The sequence below is a fragment of the Ursus arctos genome, unplaced genomic scaffold (assembly GCF_023065955.2).
Source record: "Ursus arctos isolate Adak ecotype North America unplaced genomic scaffold, UrsArc2.0 scaffold_22, whole genome shotgun sequence".
NCBI lineage: Eukaryota > Metazoa > Chordata > Mammalia > Carnivora > Ursidae > Ursus > Ursus arctos.
In genome coordinates, this window is record NW_026622897.1 from 53,751,453 (window position 1) to 53,770,595 (window position 19,143).

At 44.3% G+C, this 19,143-nt stretch overlaps 1 protein-coding gene and 1 pseudogene across 2 annotated transcripts in view; both read left to right on the forward strand.

Annotated features, from left to right (window-relative positions):
- The window catches only part of P4HA3 (prolyl 4-hydroxylase subunit alpha 3), a 41,858-nt gene that overhangs the window by 7,019 nt on the left and 15,696 nt on the right, over positions 1 to 19,143 (forward strand). For both annotated transcript variants that reach the window (XM_026518090.4, XM_057316702.1), the window contains exons 2-7: positions 2,549 to 2,691; positions 3,490 to 3,713; positions 9,110 to 9,259; positions 14,915 to 14,966; positions 17,095 to 17,258; positions 17,498 to 17,674. In XM_026518090.4, coding sequence (XP_026373875.2) covers positions 2,549 to 2,691; positions 3,490 to 3,713; positions 9,110 to 9,259; positions 14,915 to 14,966; positions 17,095 to 17,258; positions 17,498 to 17,674 — 910 coding nt within the window. The remainder of the gene's footprint in view (positions 1 to 2,548; positions 2,692 to 3,489; positions 3,714 to 9,109; positions 9,260 to 14,914; positions 14,967 to 17,094; positions 17,259 to 17,497; positions 17,675 to 19,143) is intronic.
- LOC113269547 (U6 spliceosomal RNA) lies at positions 1,335 to 1,433 on the forward strand (annotated as a pseudogene).

Below are 19,143 nucleotides of genomic sequence, written 5' to 3' on the forward strand. Positions count from 1 at the left end.
CAAAGAGTGAGAGTTTGACTTCTTTGCCGATTCAGATGCCTTTTATTTCTTCTTGTTGTCTGATTGTGAGGCTAGGACTTCTAGTACTCTGTTGAACAGCAGTAGTGATTATGGACATCCCTGCCATGTTTCCCTTAGGAGAAAAGCTCTCAGTTTTTCCCTGTTGAGAATGATATTCGCTGTGGGTAGGTCTGCCTTATTATAATCAATAAATTGTTATAATCCCGATAGTGCGTTAGAAATGGAATAACTATAATATGCCAGGAAAGGAAACAGCATCTCTTGCTGATGTGAACACTGTGGTAGGACATCTGAAGAGGAGGGAAATTAACTAGAAAATGATCACTTCTGGTCCCACCATTTCTGGCCCTTTTCTATACATGTCGGCAAGCCAGAGAGCCTGGACACCTGCTGGACAACCCCATGGCTACCTCCCCCATTGCAGCCACCAGTTTGTATGTGGACTGCTTCCTAAATATCTCCCTTGAATCTATCCTGTCCTCTGCCCCCACTGTCATTATTATGGTTCAGACTCTCCTTACTCTTGCTTCCACTTTTGAATTGGCCTCCAAACTGTTCTTGTTGCCTCCGATCATCCCCACTTCTGAACCCCACCCTCTCATAGATTCGTATACGTAAACATATCATAGTGTATCCAACTGTCACTTAAAACCTTTTGGTGGCCCCTAATTGCACTCAGGGTAAAACCCAAATTCCTCAGCAGGGCCTGTGAGGTGCTCCTCCCTTGTCCAGTCTGATCTACCCATCATCCTTCCGACACCCCTGGGGCTCCAGTGGTACTGAACAACTTGGAACTCCCCTACCTTTTCTCTCCATCCCTTCACATATGTTGAACCGTCTCTGCCTGCTTCTCCTCCCTTCCTCATTATTTGCGTCCACCTATCAAGTTTTGGTGTATTATCTCCTCTGTGAAACCATCTCTGACCTGCTCTGGCCAAATTAATTACCCCCTCTCCTTACTGCCCCCTAAGCCTTGTTCTTAAACCTGGTGTTGCATCTGTTATGTAATTGTTTGTGTCTCACCCCACTAGGCCATCTGAGACCAAGTTTATTGTCTTAATCGAAATCCTGCCTTCAGCTCCTAGAAGAGTGTATTTTAGTTACTCTTTCATAGAAATGTATGTTGAATTTAGGTTTAGAGCAATGAGAAAAACAACTCTCTTCTTGTTCATGAAATTTTCAAGCATTGGACCCTGTCTTGCCTTTTCATCCCCAGCATCTAGCATGGAGTCCGCCATCTAGCGAATAACCGGTATAGACTGATTTATTGAATGAACACACATTTGTCAAGCCTCTGTGCTTTTGTACATGGTGGTCCCCATTGGCTCAAAAAATATTATTCCTAGGATACAGAGAAGATGAGCATGGCCCCTGTGCTAGGATGACAGATTCGTGCATCGTTCCATATTTTTTTTTAAAGATTTTATTTATTTATTCAACAGAGATAGAGACAGCCAGCGAGAGAGGGAACACAAGCAGGGGGAGTGGGAGAGGAAGAAGCAGGCTCCTAGCGGAGGAGCCTGATGTGGGGCTCGATCCCATAACGCCGGGATCACGCCCTGAGCCGAAGGCAGACGCTTAACCGCTGTGCCACCCAGGCGCCCCCCATATTTTTTTTTAATCACTGTGACGTACACCTGAAACTAATGTAACACTGTGAGTCAACTATACGCAAGTAAACAAAACAAAGCAAAACAAAAAACTAAAAAACAAAAACAAAAAAAACTTCATCCTTTTTTGGTTTAGCTCCATGGAAACAATATGGCAAAATCGGCTGAGAACAAGCTTCAGAGTCAGGAAGATTTGGATTCAGATCTGGTTTTGTCACTCACTGTGTGGCCTTGTCTCCATTTTCTCTCCCTTCAAAATGGGCGTGATAAAATCTACTCTGAGGGTTGTTGGGGGTATTAAATGAGACAAACTATATTTAAAGCACTTAACAGGATGCCTGATATGTGGTAAAGGCTCGGTAAATAGTAGCTATCAATCGTTTAATCCTTTAGGACTCAGATCTAAGTGCCGTTTCCTCCGGGAAGTCTTCCCTTACACCTACTAACTCCCACCTGGGTTAGGGGCCCTGCCTGCAAGTGGCTGGAGCATTACATAGCATTATAAGCTCACTTCTCTCCTAGCAGGTATCACAGTTATTGCAATTAATTTAACAACATTTTTGAGCTTCTACCAGATTCTAAGTATTGACTATAGAGTGATGAGAGAAAAGGTTTTCCGGTTTGTGAACTCCTTGAGAGCTCCACCCTGTCTTGCCTTTGTACCTCTAGCATCTAGCGTGGTGCCTGATATGCACTAATTGACCAGTAGAGACTGACCCATTGAACAAATGAATGGACCTACTTCTGTTGTCTTGGTAGTTTTCATATTCTTTGTGCTTATTGGTTAGAGTATTATGTGAGTCGCAAAGGGTTCCCGTTTCATTTTTAACTACTCTAAATGTACATACACCATGCCAGCCTTTGCTAGGGGCAGTGGGTACGTCAGTGAGCGAGATCGTTCTACTCCTCTCTTCCAGATTCTATGACAAGGTGCTTTCTTTGCACGAGGATTCGGCAACCCCTGTGTCTAACCCTCTGCTTGCATATACTCTCATCAAACGCCTACAGTCTGACTGGAGGAATGTGGTACATAGTCTGGAGGCCAGTGAGAACATCCGAGGTAATGAGGAGGAGGGCTGGAGGGTAAGAGAAGATTCTGTCTCCTGACTCTGGGAAGGAGAGAGATTCTGGTGGAATATGATGAAGGGTCATGAAGTGGGTAGGTATTACTCCATCTTCATAGCTTTAGCTACTACGAAGAACTAGGTCCTCTTGTTAATATGTCTGTGTGATTTCTGTACATCAGAAGGCACTCTTGGGGTGCCTGGCTGGCTCAGATGGTGGAGCATGTGACTCTTGATCTTGGGGTTATGAGTTCCAGCCCCGACGTCGGGTGTAAAGATAACTCAAAAATAAAATCTTAAAAAAAAAAAAAAAGAAGCGCTTTCATGTCCATTATCTCATTCGATCTTCCCTACAAACAACCCTGTGAAGAAGTACAGGTTATATCATTCCATGTACGTATCTGTCTAATAATTTCTATTTTATTAAACTATAATGTGATCTGTAGCAAGGTCAGTTTCCTAATTTATTCTACTTTGTACTTGAAGAAATTTGCTGGACTTTGGGGAGATTAAGAGGAAGAAGAGTTCTCCCCACAAAGGGCAAGATTCCCGGAGACAGGATGGAACAACACGGGTGTGCTTTAGTTTTTATTCTAGAGCTTATGTTCCCCGTGTTTTATTCAGGAGCTTAAGCACCCACTCTGTGCCAGGAACTGTGCTAGTCACGGGGGATAAAGACCGATAAAACTTGATCTTTGCTCATGACATATTTGAACGGTGATTATGCCTTGTCTGTATCAAGCGCTCACCACCTGCTGTTTGAACGGTGGACTGGTGTGTGTACTGCCCTGCAGCCCTGAAGGATGGTTATGAGAAGGTGGAGCAGGACCTGCCAGCCTTCGAGGACCTGGAGGGAGCAGCAAGGGCCCTGATGCGGCTGCAGGATGTATACATGCTCAACGTGAAGGGCCTGGCCCGGGGCGTCTTCCAGAGAGTCGCTGGCTCCGCCGTCACTGACCTGTACAGTCCCACACGGCTCTTCGCCCTCACAGCAGATGACTGCTTCCAAGTTGGCAAGGTAACAGTACTCGGAGAGAGAGAGAGAGTGAAGTGCTCAGCTCTCATTTCTTGTAGATGAAATAACTATATCCTGATTGCTTTTACATGCTTTCAGTCCTTCCAGCAAACTTGGAAATTTGGTATAATTCCCCATTTTCAGATGAAGAAGCCGAGGTTCAGGCACGGTAAATAATCTGCCCAAGGTTACACAATTTTAAGTAGCGGAAATCAATTTTGAACCTGGGTCTTTTAACTCTGAGTCTTTCCATAATAACTGTTTCCCTGATAATTAAGGTGATCTCATACGCAGGACACGCTTGAGAGTGAAGGGAGTGTTATTAGTGTTATTAGTTATGGCTGGACGGCAGACATAAGTGGTGACTGAGCTGGGAAAAATGGTCCTGGGGTCACCCTAACAGTAGCACCATGCCAGCAGATGAACAGCTGGGTGGAAAGGAGAAGCAGGGTTCAAGGGTGGGGAAGGACAGAAGAGGTGGAGATGTGAGGTAAGATCACAGGAACTCAGCCTCCTGAGACTTTCTGGAATCCCTCGCAACATTTCCTAAGCATTTGGAAATACTAGATTAAGGTAGTGTCAAAAAGCTGAGGCCGTTCACTTTAACATTACTTGAGGAAATAGACTTCAGGAACCTTCCATATGAGATATTTAACTGATCTTTGACCATAACTTATAAGCCCATTTGAGGTCATTTTTACAATATACTCTTTGTTAGCCTTTGCCTTAAGAAGTAATGGAGTAAATCCTTTTTATTTTATTTTATTTTATTTTTTAAAGATTTTATTTATTTATTCGACAGAGATAGAGACAGCCAGCGAGAGAGGGAACACAAGCAGGGGGAGTGGGAGAGGAAGAAGCAGGCTCATAGCAGAGGAGCCTGATGTGGGGCTCGATTCCAGAACGCCGGGATCACGCCCTGAGCCGAAGGCAGACGCTTAACCGCCGTGCCACCCAGGCGCCCCGAGTAAATCCTTTTTAATTTTGAAGATGTGTATTGCAGGAAAGTGAATTTTCCCAGCCCCTACAGTATTCATTAGCAGACCTGAGGGTGGGCCTCGTGTGCCCTGATTTCAAGTTTTAGGGATCAGTCTTCAAAAATTAGTGCACGGTGGGTTGCCCTATCTATGTATTGCTTTTCCTTCTCTAAGATCCTGAATGGAATCAGAGCTCAATCATCACGTTCATGACTAATTTAAATTTCAGCCAGGTAAAATAGTTCTGTGTATGGAAGCAATATATGCTTCATTCATGAGGCCTTTCTGAAACTAAAACAATATGTTAAAAATTCAGTAAGTTCCTTCCTGAAAGCCTCACTGGCAATCTTTATTTCTGTATTTATTTACTTATTATGAAAGATAAAACATTTCAAATATAAGAAAACTACATAAAATAATGTAACAAGCAATTCTGTCTATAATTGAGATGAAATATGTGTTAAGATTTTGCAACGTTCATTTCAGATTTTTAAAAAGGAATTTACGTAAAACAGAAGGCATTAAAGTTAATATTAAAAAATGAATTTTCATATAGCACAATAAAGCCCCCTTCCTCTTTCTTCTCACTACTGCCAACCCTTCCCTTCTACTCTACCCTTGCCTGGGTGCCTGGGAACTGTCCTGAGCCTTACAATATGTATGTACTATCCCGAGTCCAGCTCTTCTCAGCACAGTGTATCTGTGAAATTTATCCACCTTGTTGATTTATTACTAGTTCATTCCTTTTTACTGCTGAGTAGTATTCCGTTGTATGACTATACTACATACTGTTTATCCAGTCTCCTAATGATGGATACTTGGATTGTTTCCAGCCTGGGCTACTGTGAATAAAGCTGCTATTAACATTCTTGTGTAAGTCTTTCTGTGGACAGTTGTTTTTATTTCTCTTGAATAAACACCTGGGAGTGGTACTGCTGGGTCGAAGAAGCAGCTTCAATGATTATTAACATGTGGCCAAATTTTTTTTTTTAAAAGATTTTATTTATTTATTCGACAGAGATAGAGACAGCCAGCGAGAGAGGGAACACAAGCAGGGGGAGTGGGAGAGGAAGAAGCAGGCTCATAGCAGAAGAGCCTGATGTGGGGCTCGATCCCATAATGCCAGGATCACGCCCTGAGCTGAAGGCAGACGCTTAACCGCTGTGCCACCCAGGCGCCCCATCATGTGGCCAAATTTATTACGTCTACACGTCTCCAGTTTTCACCTCCATGGATTATTTTAAAGCAGATCAGCCTTTCTAGTTTCTGAAATTCTTACTTGTCTAATTGCACTACCCTGCTGTCATGTCTGTTGACTCTTGCTCATGATTGATTATTTCCTGATATGGTTTATCATGTTCGTGAACTTATCTTTAGCAGGACTTTTTTCCCCTCTGAAAGAATCTCTGTGACTGGAGTTGTGGGAATATCACTCCAAAGCGTTCTGGGTTTTCTTCTTCCGGGTACTCTGGTGGTATCACTGGCCTTAGATTCCCCCCCCCCCCTTTTTTGGAGTACATTACATCTGCATGAGTTATTTATGTTATAACCAGAAGTTTGTGCCTTTTGACCCCCTTCACCCATTTCACTCACTCCCTGCTTCCCACCTCTGGCAACCAATCTGTTCTCTGTAACTATAGGCTCGGGTTTTTGTTACTATTGTTTGTTTTTGTTTTAGATTCCACATATAAGTGAGATTGTACGGTATTTGTCTTTCTCTGTCTAATTTATTTCACTTATCATAATGCCCTCAAGGTCCCTCCGTGTTTTGCAAATGGCAAACTTTCCTTCTTTTTTATGGCTGAATAATATTCCGTGTGTGTGTGTGTGTGTGTGTGTGTGTGTGTGTGTGTGTGTGATATTTTCTTTATCCATTCATCCATCAGTGGAGACACTTAGGTTGTTTCCCTATCTTGGCTATTGTAAAAAATGCTGCAATGAACATGGGGGTGCAGATATCTTCTTCTGAGTTAGTATTTTCATTTTATTCAGATAAATACCAGAAGTGGAATTGGTAGATCAAAGGGCAGTTCTGTTTTTGATTTTTTGAGGAACCTCCATATTATTTTCCACGTTGGCTGCACCGATTTACATTCCCGCCAACAGCGCACAGCCCTATTTCTCTACATCCTTGCGAGCACTCTTTCTTGTCCTTTTAATAATAGCCACTCTCACAGGCAAGAGGCGGCATCTCATTGTGGTTTTGATTTGCACTGACCTTAGACCCCGTATTATATTGATTTTTTGGCCTGGAGTATCCTTAGCTATACGAATAATGCATACTTAAATCTTAAACTCACATGAAGCATAGGCCAAAGATGGTGAATATTCTTTTTTTTTTAATATATTTCTTTTTTTTTTTTAAAGATTTTATTTATTTATGTGACTGAGAGACAGCCAGCGAGAGAGGGAACACAGCAGGGGAGTGGGAGAGGAAGAAGCAGGCTTCCAGCGGAGGAGCCCGATGTGGGACTCGATCCTGGAACGCCGGGATCACGCCCTGAGCCGAAAGCAGACGCCTAACGACTGCGCTACCCAGGCGCCCCAGATTGTGCATATTCTAAGGAGACTTTTTTTTCCCCCTAAACAATATCCAGACAGAAACAAACCAATTTTCTTGACTGTTTGGGACAGTGGGTAGATTGTTTTCTGGTCCACCCTTTCCTTTAAAGTATCGTTTTTCATGGATTTCAGTTTTATGAGTATGTCTTCATTCCAGTTCCTAGGTTTTGGGAGGCCTAAGGAGGGCTCATACTCTTTTTTTTTTTTTTTTTAAGATTTTTATTTATTTAACAGAGAGAAACACAGCAAGAGAGGGAACACAAGCAGGGGGAGTGAGAGAGGGAGAAGCAGGCTTCCCGCTGAGCAGGGCTCGATCCCAGGACCCTGAGATCATGACCTGAGCTGAAGGCAGATGCTTAACGACTGAGCCACCCAGGCGCCCCAGGAGGGCTCATAATCTGTCCTCACGTGGGCATTATAACCAAAGGTTGCTAAGTACCGAGATTACTAAGACTAGCACCCGCCCCCATCCTAAGCTGGTTCAGCATCTGCTTTTAAGCTTATTACTCGGGTTTTTAGCTCCTTTTTTTGTTTCTGGTATCTGGGTATTTTCCATTCTTTCTTGAAAATATATCATAAAATATTTGTTATATTTTATTCAAAAGTTCCAAGTCTTTTTGGTTGGAAGGATTCCAGTTATCTCAATCTACCATATTTTTGGGGCTTGGGAAAACTTAGTTAAAACAAATAATTGATTTAGCAGAAAAAGTTCAGTCATTTCGATTGTTATTCTTCAACTCAACCTTTTTACAAACAGGAAACCGGAGGATCGGAGAAATAACATGGCCGGTGAATGGCAGACCTGGAAGAGCAACTGCTTTACTGCTTAGACTGCAGAATTTTAGTACCTCTAGGTTCTGCCCTGTCTTTCTGCCGGTCTGGAAGTTAGAGCAGAATTAGAATGTTTTGTAAGAGTGCTTCCAGCTCCGTGACTTTATAATTCCATGCTGTCTCCAACAGCAACTTCCAGGAAATTCCACCTGCAGTGCTGGTATTCTAGTTAACTGTAAGCTGTTAGGAGACAGGAGCAAGGTCTAGCACATGTTGCCATATTCCTGCCTTCCAACATTTATTATAGAAAAAAGTCACTGAGCTCTTCGAGCATTCCCATGTGGGTCTAATACACTGTGTTGCAATTATTGATTTACTCTGGTGTCCTTCATATGACTAAGCTCTTTAAGGTCAGCGATCACCAGATACTCAATAAATACTGAATAATACCAAATACTCAGTAAATATTGAATAAATAAATGAATGAACTCAGTCCGTTTCTCACATTGCTACTGGCAGTATCTTCTTAAAAACATGACACTCACAACTCTATTAGCTTAGCCCGTGCTACCTTTTGAAGTCCATTTCCTGCTTCTTTTCACCTTAGGCTATAACCAGTGTCCAGCTTGAACACAAACTTGCTTTTGGCTTCTGTTTCTGCCATTCCCTCACCTTACAATGTTCTTCCTCTCAACCGCTGCCCATTGAAATCCTTTCCTTTCTTCAGGGAAGGCCTATCTCAGATGCCACTTCTTCCACGAAACCTTTTGAGATTCCCAAGCCTCTCCCTTCTCTGCCTCTGTGACATATTATGCGTATTTCCTTTAGTATTCATGCATTCTGCCCAGTATTACAGTTAATTGAGTTCATATCTCTCTTCTCCCCAGATTATGACTTCTTTAAATGCAAGAACCCTTGTGTCTTCTCTACTTCTAGAACAATGCGTTGGCTATAATGGAAGCTTGACAAACTGAATTTAAATGAATTTGAGATGCAAACTTGCCTTCTTGTGAAGGCACTCACTCTTTGTCATTTCCTCTCCCCTACCTGTGGATGCAGGCTTAACGATGGTACTTCTGTTACCTACAGGTGGCCTATGACATGGGGGATTACTACCATGCCATTCCATGGCTGGAGGAGGCTGTCAGTCTCTTCCGAGGATCTTATGGAGAATGGAAGACAGAGGATGAGGCAAGTCTAGAAGATGCCTTGGATCACTTGGCCTTTGCCTATTTCCAGGTAGGGGAGTAAGTGAGACTCACTAGTATTATCACAATAAATATAGTGCTTTATATCTGCTGGACAATTTTCTACACATTTTCATGTCTCTCAATTTATTTCATCTTCCCAACAGGACCAAATGTGAGTCAAGCAGGGCAGTTGTTTTATTAGTTCCATATTTCACATGTGAGTAAACTAAACCTCCAAAAAATTCCTAACTTGTCACGAAGTTCATAGAGCTGGGATTAGCGCCCAAGTCTGTCTGACTCTTAGTCCGGTGCTCTTTCCAGCGCCTTGACTACTTTAAAACCATCATCTTCCATGTAGGAGGCAGGCTCCCATCTGTAGCGCGGCAGCAGCATTGACAAATGTCTGATGGGTTCATAGTCGATATAGATCACTCTTTTGCACTGTCAGCAACTCCTGTCTCTTCAGATGTTCTGTCGTGATATTGCCAATATCCAAGGAAGAAGTTTGATTGTTACCGTGGGGGCCCTCGGCAGGCATCCTAAGATGGGCCACTTCGGCATAAAGATCACTTTGAGTTCAAAGTGATCAAAACCCAGCAGATGCAGGAAAAGCCTAAGTTTATGTTGGAAAGGAGAGCCTGTAACAGGAAGAGCTGTTAGCAGACTCCCCTTTACCTAGGGGACTTATCTACATCATAGGGCAACCTTGTTTTTCCAGACATCTCCTTTCACCCTCTTGTTGATGGTCTTTCTCCCCTTTGTGTTCTCTGACTCTGCCCCTCTCCATAGCTCATAGAAGCTTCATGTTGCCTCATTGTCTTTGGAATTTTGTGTCTGTGTGGATTCCCCATACATACGCCTACTACGTTTGATTTTCTCCTGTTAATCTGTCTCATGTCAATTTAATTCTGTGTCCAGCCAGAAGGGCTATAGGACTGATGTCCTCTCTGACATTATCCTCTCCCATCTGCAACTGAGTCCAGCTGTAACTTTGACTAGTGTCTAGCTATGGAGCTGGTGTCACTGGTCCGTAGTACAGCTCAGTGTCTCCTCCGGGGGTTGCTTTTCCTTGGCACTTGACCTAAAAGCTGTTGTAGATCCTCTCGCGGAAGCTCATTTGCCCAAATAGGGGATCTGCCGTCCTTTTCTACAGCTAATCCATTTCCCACCCGAATTGTATAGTCTTCAAGAATGAGCTGGAAATATAGCTTCCAGAGCCAATTCCATAGAGTGTTCAAAGCTAATAAACCATTTCTACTCCCTACATTCCTTTCTCTTTCCCCCTTTTCCTGAGAAAAGAGAGGAGGATGTGGGTGGTCCAAAACCTATATGTTGCTGCCAAAACAGATTTATTCTCAGAGTAGCAAATGGGCCTGTTCCTCTCACGGGAGTTCCTGGTAAGTGGGTCTTTGTTGTAAAACTTCCCAGGGTGCTCTTCCTAACGCGTGTGCTCAGTTGCTCCATATTCAAGCCGAAATAGAATCACTGTGGTACAACGAAGGGCAAGAAGAAATTGAATTTTAATAGAGGAAGAAAAGGGAGGATTGACGTGAGACTAGGAGAAGCTAAACTAAAGCAGCCACCCTGAGAGACAGAGCTTTAAAGGCCGCGCCTGAGTATGGGTTTTGGCTTTTTTCCCTGTGATGACTTAGGTTTCGCCTCTGTTCACTGGTGGACTCCCCCTTTCCACAATTGTGCTTTGTCCGGTAAATTTTATTCTTCTCACAAGGCATAGCTCAAATGTCACCTACTTTGTGAAGCCTTCCTTAATTCTCCTCAGACTTCTCAGACTCCTTTGTGCTCTTACAGCACATTTTTTTGACATGTCAGTAATAGAACACATTGGGCATTGTCTCATAGACGTAATGGTCCCCTTTTAACCCTTGTAAATTCGAGATAGATGTCCCTCCATGGACCTTTCATTATAATATAAAATATATGATTTATATAATTATTTATACCATGAAAACATTATAATATGTAATATATATCATATAATATATAATACATATATAATAGTTTTTCATGGTCTATTTTAGTAAAAAATTATTTCAGTAATTGTTAACGAGAGACAGTTGTGTAGTGATTAAACCACAGGCTCTGAAGTCAGACTGACCTGGGTTCAAATTCTGTGAAAATCTGGGCAATTTACTTAACCTCCCTGGACTCAATTTTTATTATCTTCACAAGAGGAATAATAATGATACTGTTAGGAAGTGTGGGGGGGGAGATAATTCTTCTCTAATCTTCTGAGTTCTTGGCTGAGACCTCCCTGTAATGAAAAACAGATTAACACGAGGAAAAATAAACAGATGTTTATTACACATATACCTTCTATATATGTGGGAGATGGGGCCCGGGAATGAGGAACTCTTCGAGGTGACCTAAGACGCCACCTTAAATACCATTTCCAGCTAAAGACAATAGAAAGAAATGTGTGTGGGGAGGCCAGTTTTGGTGGGTTACCAGGAAAAGCAAACAAGGGTAATCTGTTGTTATACAGATTTAAGTGAGCTTTCTCCATTGATAAGATTCTCCTGTGATTCAAGGGGTACCTGGGTGGTGTAGTGGGTAAGAGGCCGATTCTTGGTTTCACCTCAAGTGGTGATCTCGGGGTCGTGAGATTGAGCCCTGTGTCAGGTTCCATGCTGGGCATGGAGTCTGCTTGAGACTCTCCCTCCATCTCCCTCTGCCCCTCCCCCCAACTCATACATGCTTGCTCTCTCTCTAAAATAAATAAATATACCTTAAAAAAAAGATTCTCTTGTGATTCAGAGTCATCCTTCTTTTCCAGGTACGCAGAGGCTTGCAAATGGAGGGTTCCTTTATAAATGTAAATTTCTCTTACAAAAGGGTAACTTCTCTGGTTTTCAGAGTTTCTCCTGTGTCTGCCATTTCTCAAAATAATTAGTTCAAAATCCTTATGTCAAAGAGGCATATTTTGGGGTGGCCTATTCTGCTCGCCTTCAGTGTCCACCTCAAAGGGTTGTTATGAGGATTAAATGAGCTAATACATTCACATAAGTAAAGCCCTTAACACAGTTCATGACATGTGCAATTAACAAATGTAAACTATTATACACTACAAGTGTACGGTCGCCTTTGTCATTTAACGTTATTTAGTGTACATATTTCCAAAGAAAGTTAACTGAGACATGAAAAGTAACTTTGTTCTTTTTTTCTTTTATTTTTTAAAGATTTTATTCATTCATTTGAGAGAGAGAGAGAGAGAGCATAAGCAGGTGGAGGGGCAGAGGGAGGTGGAGAAGCAGACTCCCCGCTGAACAGGGAGGCCGATTCAGGGCTCGATCCCAGGACCCTGAGATCATGACCCGAGCCGAAGGCAGACACTTAACTGACTGAGCCACCCAGGTGCCCCAAAAGTAACTTTGATCTTGATAAAATATAATTTTATCTCATCAAAGAGCCCTTGAGTTTTAAAAATATGTAAAGTTGTATTTTAGTTCTCTTCATCTCAAAAGAGTTTGAAAAGCTATAACCTTGCGTTAATAATCTGATATTATAAGATATCAATACATTACTTAACTATCCCTCTGGTAAGTATGGAACAGAATAACTAATGGTATTAAATAAGTGCAAACAATCTGTATGTCCAGGTATCTGTGATGTAGCTTCTAGGCAGAATACAATGCAGCTATTAACACTGCCATTCCTCCTGCATACCCTCGTTTATAGCAGCACTGCTCCCAGCAGCCAAGAGGTGGAAACAACCCCAAGTGTCCACTGAGGGATGAATGGATAAACAGAATGTGGTCCATACGGACGAGGGAATAGTATTCAGCCCTGTAAAAGAAGGAAACTCTAGGAGCTCCTGGGTGGCTCAGTCAGTTAAGCATCTGCCTTTGGCTCAGGTCATGGGCTTGGGGTTCTGGGATTGAGCCCCGTGTCGGGCTCCCTGCTCAGCGGGAAGTCTGCTGCTCCTTCTCCCTCTCCCTCTGTGTGTGTTCTCTCTTTCTCTCTCTCTCTCAAATAAATAAGTACATAACATCTTAAAAAAAAGAAAAGGAAATTCTGACACATGCTACAACATAGAGGAACCTTGAGGACATTATGCTAAATAAAATAAGCCAGTCACGAAAAGACAACTACTGTATGGTTGCACTTACATGACATATCTAGAGGAATCGAATTTATAGAGACAGAAAGTAGAATGATGGTTGCCAGGGGCTGAAGGAAGGGGGCAATTGAGAGTTATTTGTTGGGTACAGAGTTTCAGATTTGCAAGATGGAAAAATTCTGGGGATTCATTGCACAGCAATGTGGATATAGTTAACATTACTGAATTTACACTTAGAGATGGTTAAGATGATAAATTTATGTTGTGGGTTTTTTAAAGATTTACGTGTATATTTGAGAGAGAGAGAGGAAGAGAGCACAAGTAGAGGGGCAGAGAGATGGAGAGAATCTCAAGCAGACTCCATGCGGAGTGTGGAGCCCCATGTGGGGCTCGATCTCATGACCGTGAGATCACAGCCTGAGCCAAAACCAAGAGTAGGACACTTAACGGACTGCGCCACCCAGGCCTCCCTGTGTGTTTTTTACCACAGTTAAAATATGCCATCTCTGAAGACTATGAAATGTTATAAAAAATCCACCTGCTAACAACGTAGAGTGAAACAATCAGGGTATGAAAGTGTGTGACAAATACGACCGTAACTGTGTTCACACGATGCTCCATCTAACGTGCTTGGAGCCCCTGGGTTTCAGCAGAGCATTTCTGTTTCCTGTTTCTCATGTTTCATAGTGTGTTTCTTGTTGCTTTTATCATTAAACATGAAATTTTTTTTTAAAGATTTTATTTATTTATTCGACAGAGATAGAGACAGCCAGCGAGAGAGGGAACACAAGCAGGGGGAGTGGGAGAGGAAGAAGCAGGCTCATAGCGGAGGAGCCTGATGTGGGGCTCGATCCCGTAATGCCGGGATCACGCCCTGAGCCGAAGGCAGACGCTTAACCGCTGTGCCACCCAGGCGCCCCAAACATGAATTTTTAACATGCAAAAATGAAATGACCAGAAGGAAATGCAGTTCTGTCAGTTCGTCATCATTCCTTGGCGTCCAGGGCATGACGGCAGCCCACTTATGCTGGGTTCTGTTCCCCAGCTTGTCTGGAAAGCCCCCGTGTACGTCGGAGCACGTGTAACTCAAGGTCGAATGGCGGTGGCAGGGAGAGGTCATTACTGAGCAGTGGGAAGGTTTCAGGTTTCGTTCTTCCTTTGCCTCCTACCCACTGACTTCATAGACTCTAGGAAGGACTGAGCCTGGAGAACAAATCACATTTTTACTAAGGTTTTTATAGTTCCACGTTAGGTTTAATAATGAAATACAGCGACATAGCAACACCCTGCAGTTATGTGGTTTTCCCTGCTTTAAGATTTGAGGGCACTTGAAGAAAGTTCATTTTCATTTATGTTTCCACCTTCCCTGGTAAGGGTGGGAATGAGTCATTTGTAAAAGAGGACACTGAGGAGACCTGAGTGGCATTAGGGCTGCAAAGCCTGAATTAGGACCGAGAGAACCTCTACATTTCTAGTCTGCTGCTCATTTCAATGAGTCTTATTGTCTGCTGGTGGTAAGAGTATTTTATAGTTGTTGTTGTTTTTAACCCATTTAATGATTTGGTCAAAGGAGATATCCTCAGCGTAGTTAACTCCTCCTCTTCTTTCTTTCTTTTTGTTTTATAGGCCGGCAATGTTTCGTGCGCCCTCAGCCTCTCCCGAGAGTTCCTTCTCTACAGTACGTAATGATAGAGGATGAGCCGCGGCTCCGGGAGGGAAATCCCTCCTGCTCCTGGCCCTTAGTCCCTGCAAGGAAAAGACAGCTATGTGTTTCTGTTTCTCTACTTTTATAATCCAAGCCGCATTTCTAATTTTGGATTGAATCTTACTTAGCTGTTGATCAATGCATCAGGGGGAAGTGTTTTGGTCTGTGGGAAAATGCTAAGAAGGGATCAACCTGTCCCTTTCCATCCCACCCCCCCACCCCCCAGCCAGTACACAGGTATACGTTAGTGCTGCTCCAGTGGGGAGCAAGGCCAGGATTGGGAGCAGATGAAGTCAGTGAGAGCTGTGCGTGCAAGGAGAGTGACTCTGCGTTATTACTTATTTGGGCTGTGTCCACAGACACATCAGTTCTTCCCTTGAAGCCAGAGCTCACCTGGCCGTCGAGCACCCTGCTCAGTTAGTGCAGGGTTCAGCCTCGACCCTCGACCCTCCTCACACAGCACGTTACCCGAGTTAAGCAGAGGGAGACTTCCTCGCTTAGCGCTCTGCGTGGATATTTTTAGTTAAAGTTTCGGTGGAAGCTGGCTTCCCAGGTTTTCCTTTAATTAGATACTGAGATACTGGGGCGCCTGGGTGGCTCAGTCATTAAACGTCTGCCTTCGGCTCAGGTCATGATCCCAGCGTTCTGGGATCGAGCCCCACATCGGGCTCCATTCTCTTCTGGGAGCCTGCTTCTTCCTCTCCCACTCCCCTGCATGTGTGCCCTCGCTCGCTGGCTGTCTCTCTCTCTCTGTCAAATAAATAAATAAAATCTTAAAAAAAAATTAGATACTGAGATACTAAAGTAAGTAAATAATCACTATTCCATTTTAATATTTATAAAGTATTTCACATAGGACTTCACAGTTGTATGTATTTCTCGCTTTTTAATGAATCCATTTAGTAACATTCCATTCTGATAATTGGGCAAACAGTAGGATACAGAGGTAGCCATTTGGTCTAGAAACATGTGGGCAATTACTGCAGGCAAAATGATAACCCAACCCTTCTTTATTTCTTTTTGTTTGCTCTGTTAAAATCTCTGTCTGTCCCAGAGAACCCAAACCATGCACACTTCTAGGCGGAGTAGGACAGAGCGAATTGAGATCACCAGTTGCATTTCTGGCTTTGCAGTATTTTCACTGGGGTTTTGGGCTCATCACTTCCATTCTCCCAAACTTCATTTTGCCTCTCGTTACAAAAGGGATGGTACCTTCTGTCCCCTCTTTTGCCAGGGTGGTCGTAGTTAGTGGCACACTGAGCTCCTCAGAGAAAGATGCTTTGGGAGCATTAGAACAATCCAGGACATCCTTCTGAGAGGCACTGAAACTCAGGCACAGGGGCTAGCAGGCCATGGGTAGCTGCCAGCTGTGGGCATCTTACAGCCGAGTGGGCACCAACAGGTGGGCACAAATAAGACCCAAGACCCCTGTGGGAACCCAGGCTAGCACCAAAGTCTAGAACCCCTCTGTCTCACTGCACCGCTCTGTATGTAGGCCAGTTAGGAATTTTGAAGGATCTCGTAGATCGGGAAATGGATTAGCTTTCACTGCTCCAGGGAAGAATAGGTTGGGTCTCTCTGCCATAGGCTTTGGCTCTCTGGACTCCTCTTTCACGACATTGACGGGTTTCATTGTGAGCAGTTATTTAATGTAGCTTTTCTCCATTAGGCTCTAAACTCTGGGAGGTTCGCCTCTAGCACAGTATCCAGTACATGGTAGATGTTCCCTGAAGATTTATTGAATGGGTAAATGAAGGAAGGAAGGAGTGAGTGAAGCTTCTTCCGGATACGTAAAACTTACCATCACGCTATCCTGGAGCTGCCGTCCTTATGATTCCTTGGTCTAACAGTGTTCAGTGGCACTTTCCTTCCCAAAGTCTTTTGCACCCTCAGATCTACCGGGCCTAACTCCCTCTATTTTAATACCAGCTGCTCCTCAAGGGAGTGAGGGCCTTACATCCTCCTGTGCATGGACACGGGAGCTTTTCAGGGTGTCCATCGGCTGGTCATGTGTGACCGGGAAGCTATAGGCAACCTTGGCAGCACTCCCTGAGACCATTGTTTGTTAATCTGTATTATTCCCTGCTCTGATTTCTTCCAGGCCCAGATAATAAGAGGATGGCCAGGAATGTGTTGAAATATGAAAAGCTTTTGGCAGAGAGCCCCAACCGGGTGGTAGCTGAGGCTGTCATCCAGAGGCCCAATGTACCCCACCTGCAGACCAGAGACACCTACGAGGGGTTATGTCAGACCCTGGGATCCCAGGTAGGATTCCTCGGGGAAAGAGAAGGGGGGAACAGCCTTAGCTAGAGAAAGAGAAGGTAACATTGGAACGATGTGAGGGGAGAAGGCTGATGCATTAGAAACATAAAGCTCATTTGGACAGCATCAGACTGACCACATTCAATCTTCCGATTGCCAGTTTTTTTATACAATAGTTCCCTACTTTGGCTTCTGCTCCTAGACCCTTCATCTCTTATGCTGACTCTAAGCGTTCCTTCCAGCCTACTCACTACCAGATCCCTAGCCTCTACTGCTCCTATGAGACAAATTCCAGCCCCTACTTGCTGCTCCAGCCCGTCCGGAAGGAGGTCATCCACCTGGAGCCCTACGTTGTTCTCTACCATGACTTTGTCAGTGACGGGGAGGCTCAGAAAATCAGAGGGCTTGCCGAACCGTGGGTGAGTGTCCCCAAAGCCTGCCAAAACTTCGCTTTGTGTCATCACATGCCTGGAGTTCAGGAATGTGAGAACGGGCAGCCTGGACAACTACACGCTTTATCAGTCTGGGAATTCAGAATGCCAGCCATTCCATAAAATGAATCAATGGTGAAAAAACTCACAGTTGTTGCTTTTGGGGGGAGGGGATTGGCTGGGGAAGGGGACAAGGGCTTTTCTGGGGTGTTGAGAACGTGCGCTCAGTATCCTGTTAGGGACATGGAGTACGCAGCTGTGTGCATCGGTGAAAATTCAGCAAGGGGTACACTTGAGATCTGTACACACCATTATATGTAAATTTAACCTAGAAAAATCAAAAGCACCCCTCCTCGCCAATATCAATCATTCCACATGATGGGTAGACATTTTTTTTTTTAAAGGGTGAAATGCTGGACAAGGAGTGATATCCTGGTGCAGATTTACAGAATTACAGAGTGGAAAGATTATTTAGTTTAACTAGATTATTTTGTTAAAGAGGAAACTGAGGCCCAGAGAGGGAGAGGGACCTGATGAAGGTCAAGAGTGTTGCTGGAGCCAGACCTGGACTGTAGCAGGACGTCGATGGCTGCTCTGTTGTTCTGCCTTCTCATATCGGCTGACTGAGGCTAAATTAGTCAGTAACAGCCCCCAAGTCTCAGACACAACAACAAAGGTTTGTTTCTTACCTACATGTCTGTCTTGGGCTGGCTGCAGTTGGGGGGCAGAACTGTCTTCACTTGGAGACCCAGCCTGACAGAGCTGCCTCCGTTTGGGACGTTTCCAGTCTCACAGGAGACAAAAAAGACAGAGACGGCAACGCACTAGCTGGCTCCCGGAGCTTCTGCTCCTGTGCCTGTTTCACTGGCTAAGGCAGAGCGTGGGGCCACCGCTGCAGCGGCCGGAGGCTGTGTCTAATGCTCCTACAGGGAAGGCGCTTCCAGCTGCGGTGCCAGCCTTGATGCCACGGGGGAGAGGACATTTAATCCTCCCCCAGGAAGGGCGGCAAATATTTAGAAAAGTAACGCAGCCTGCCTCATCGTTGTAAGCATGCTGCCTCTTTCAATGGCTGTCTCAGAATTCCTTATGTCATCGTGCCCTTGATGGTGCCCTCTTCATCCAGGCGGTCGTTTGGTCACTTGTCAACAGAACCGAGCCTGCTGTGCGCCAGACACGGTACCGGGTGCGGGACACTCGCAGAGATTTAGCGTTGGCTCTTTCCCTGTAGGAGCTCACAGCGTCATGGGGAAAACGGATGTTTACACCACACTGTGATGGGCCAGAGCAGAGGTGTGTGCCGGGAGCCGTGCTAGGGAGGCATCAGAAAGTCTGGGGTGCCTGGGTGGCACAGCGGTTAAGCGTCTGCCTTCGGCTCAGGGCGTGATCCCGGTGTTATGGGATCGAGCCCCACATCAGGCTCTTCTGCTATGAGCCTGCTTCTTCCTCTCCCACTCCCC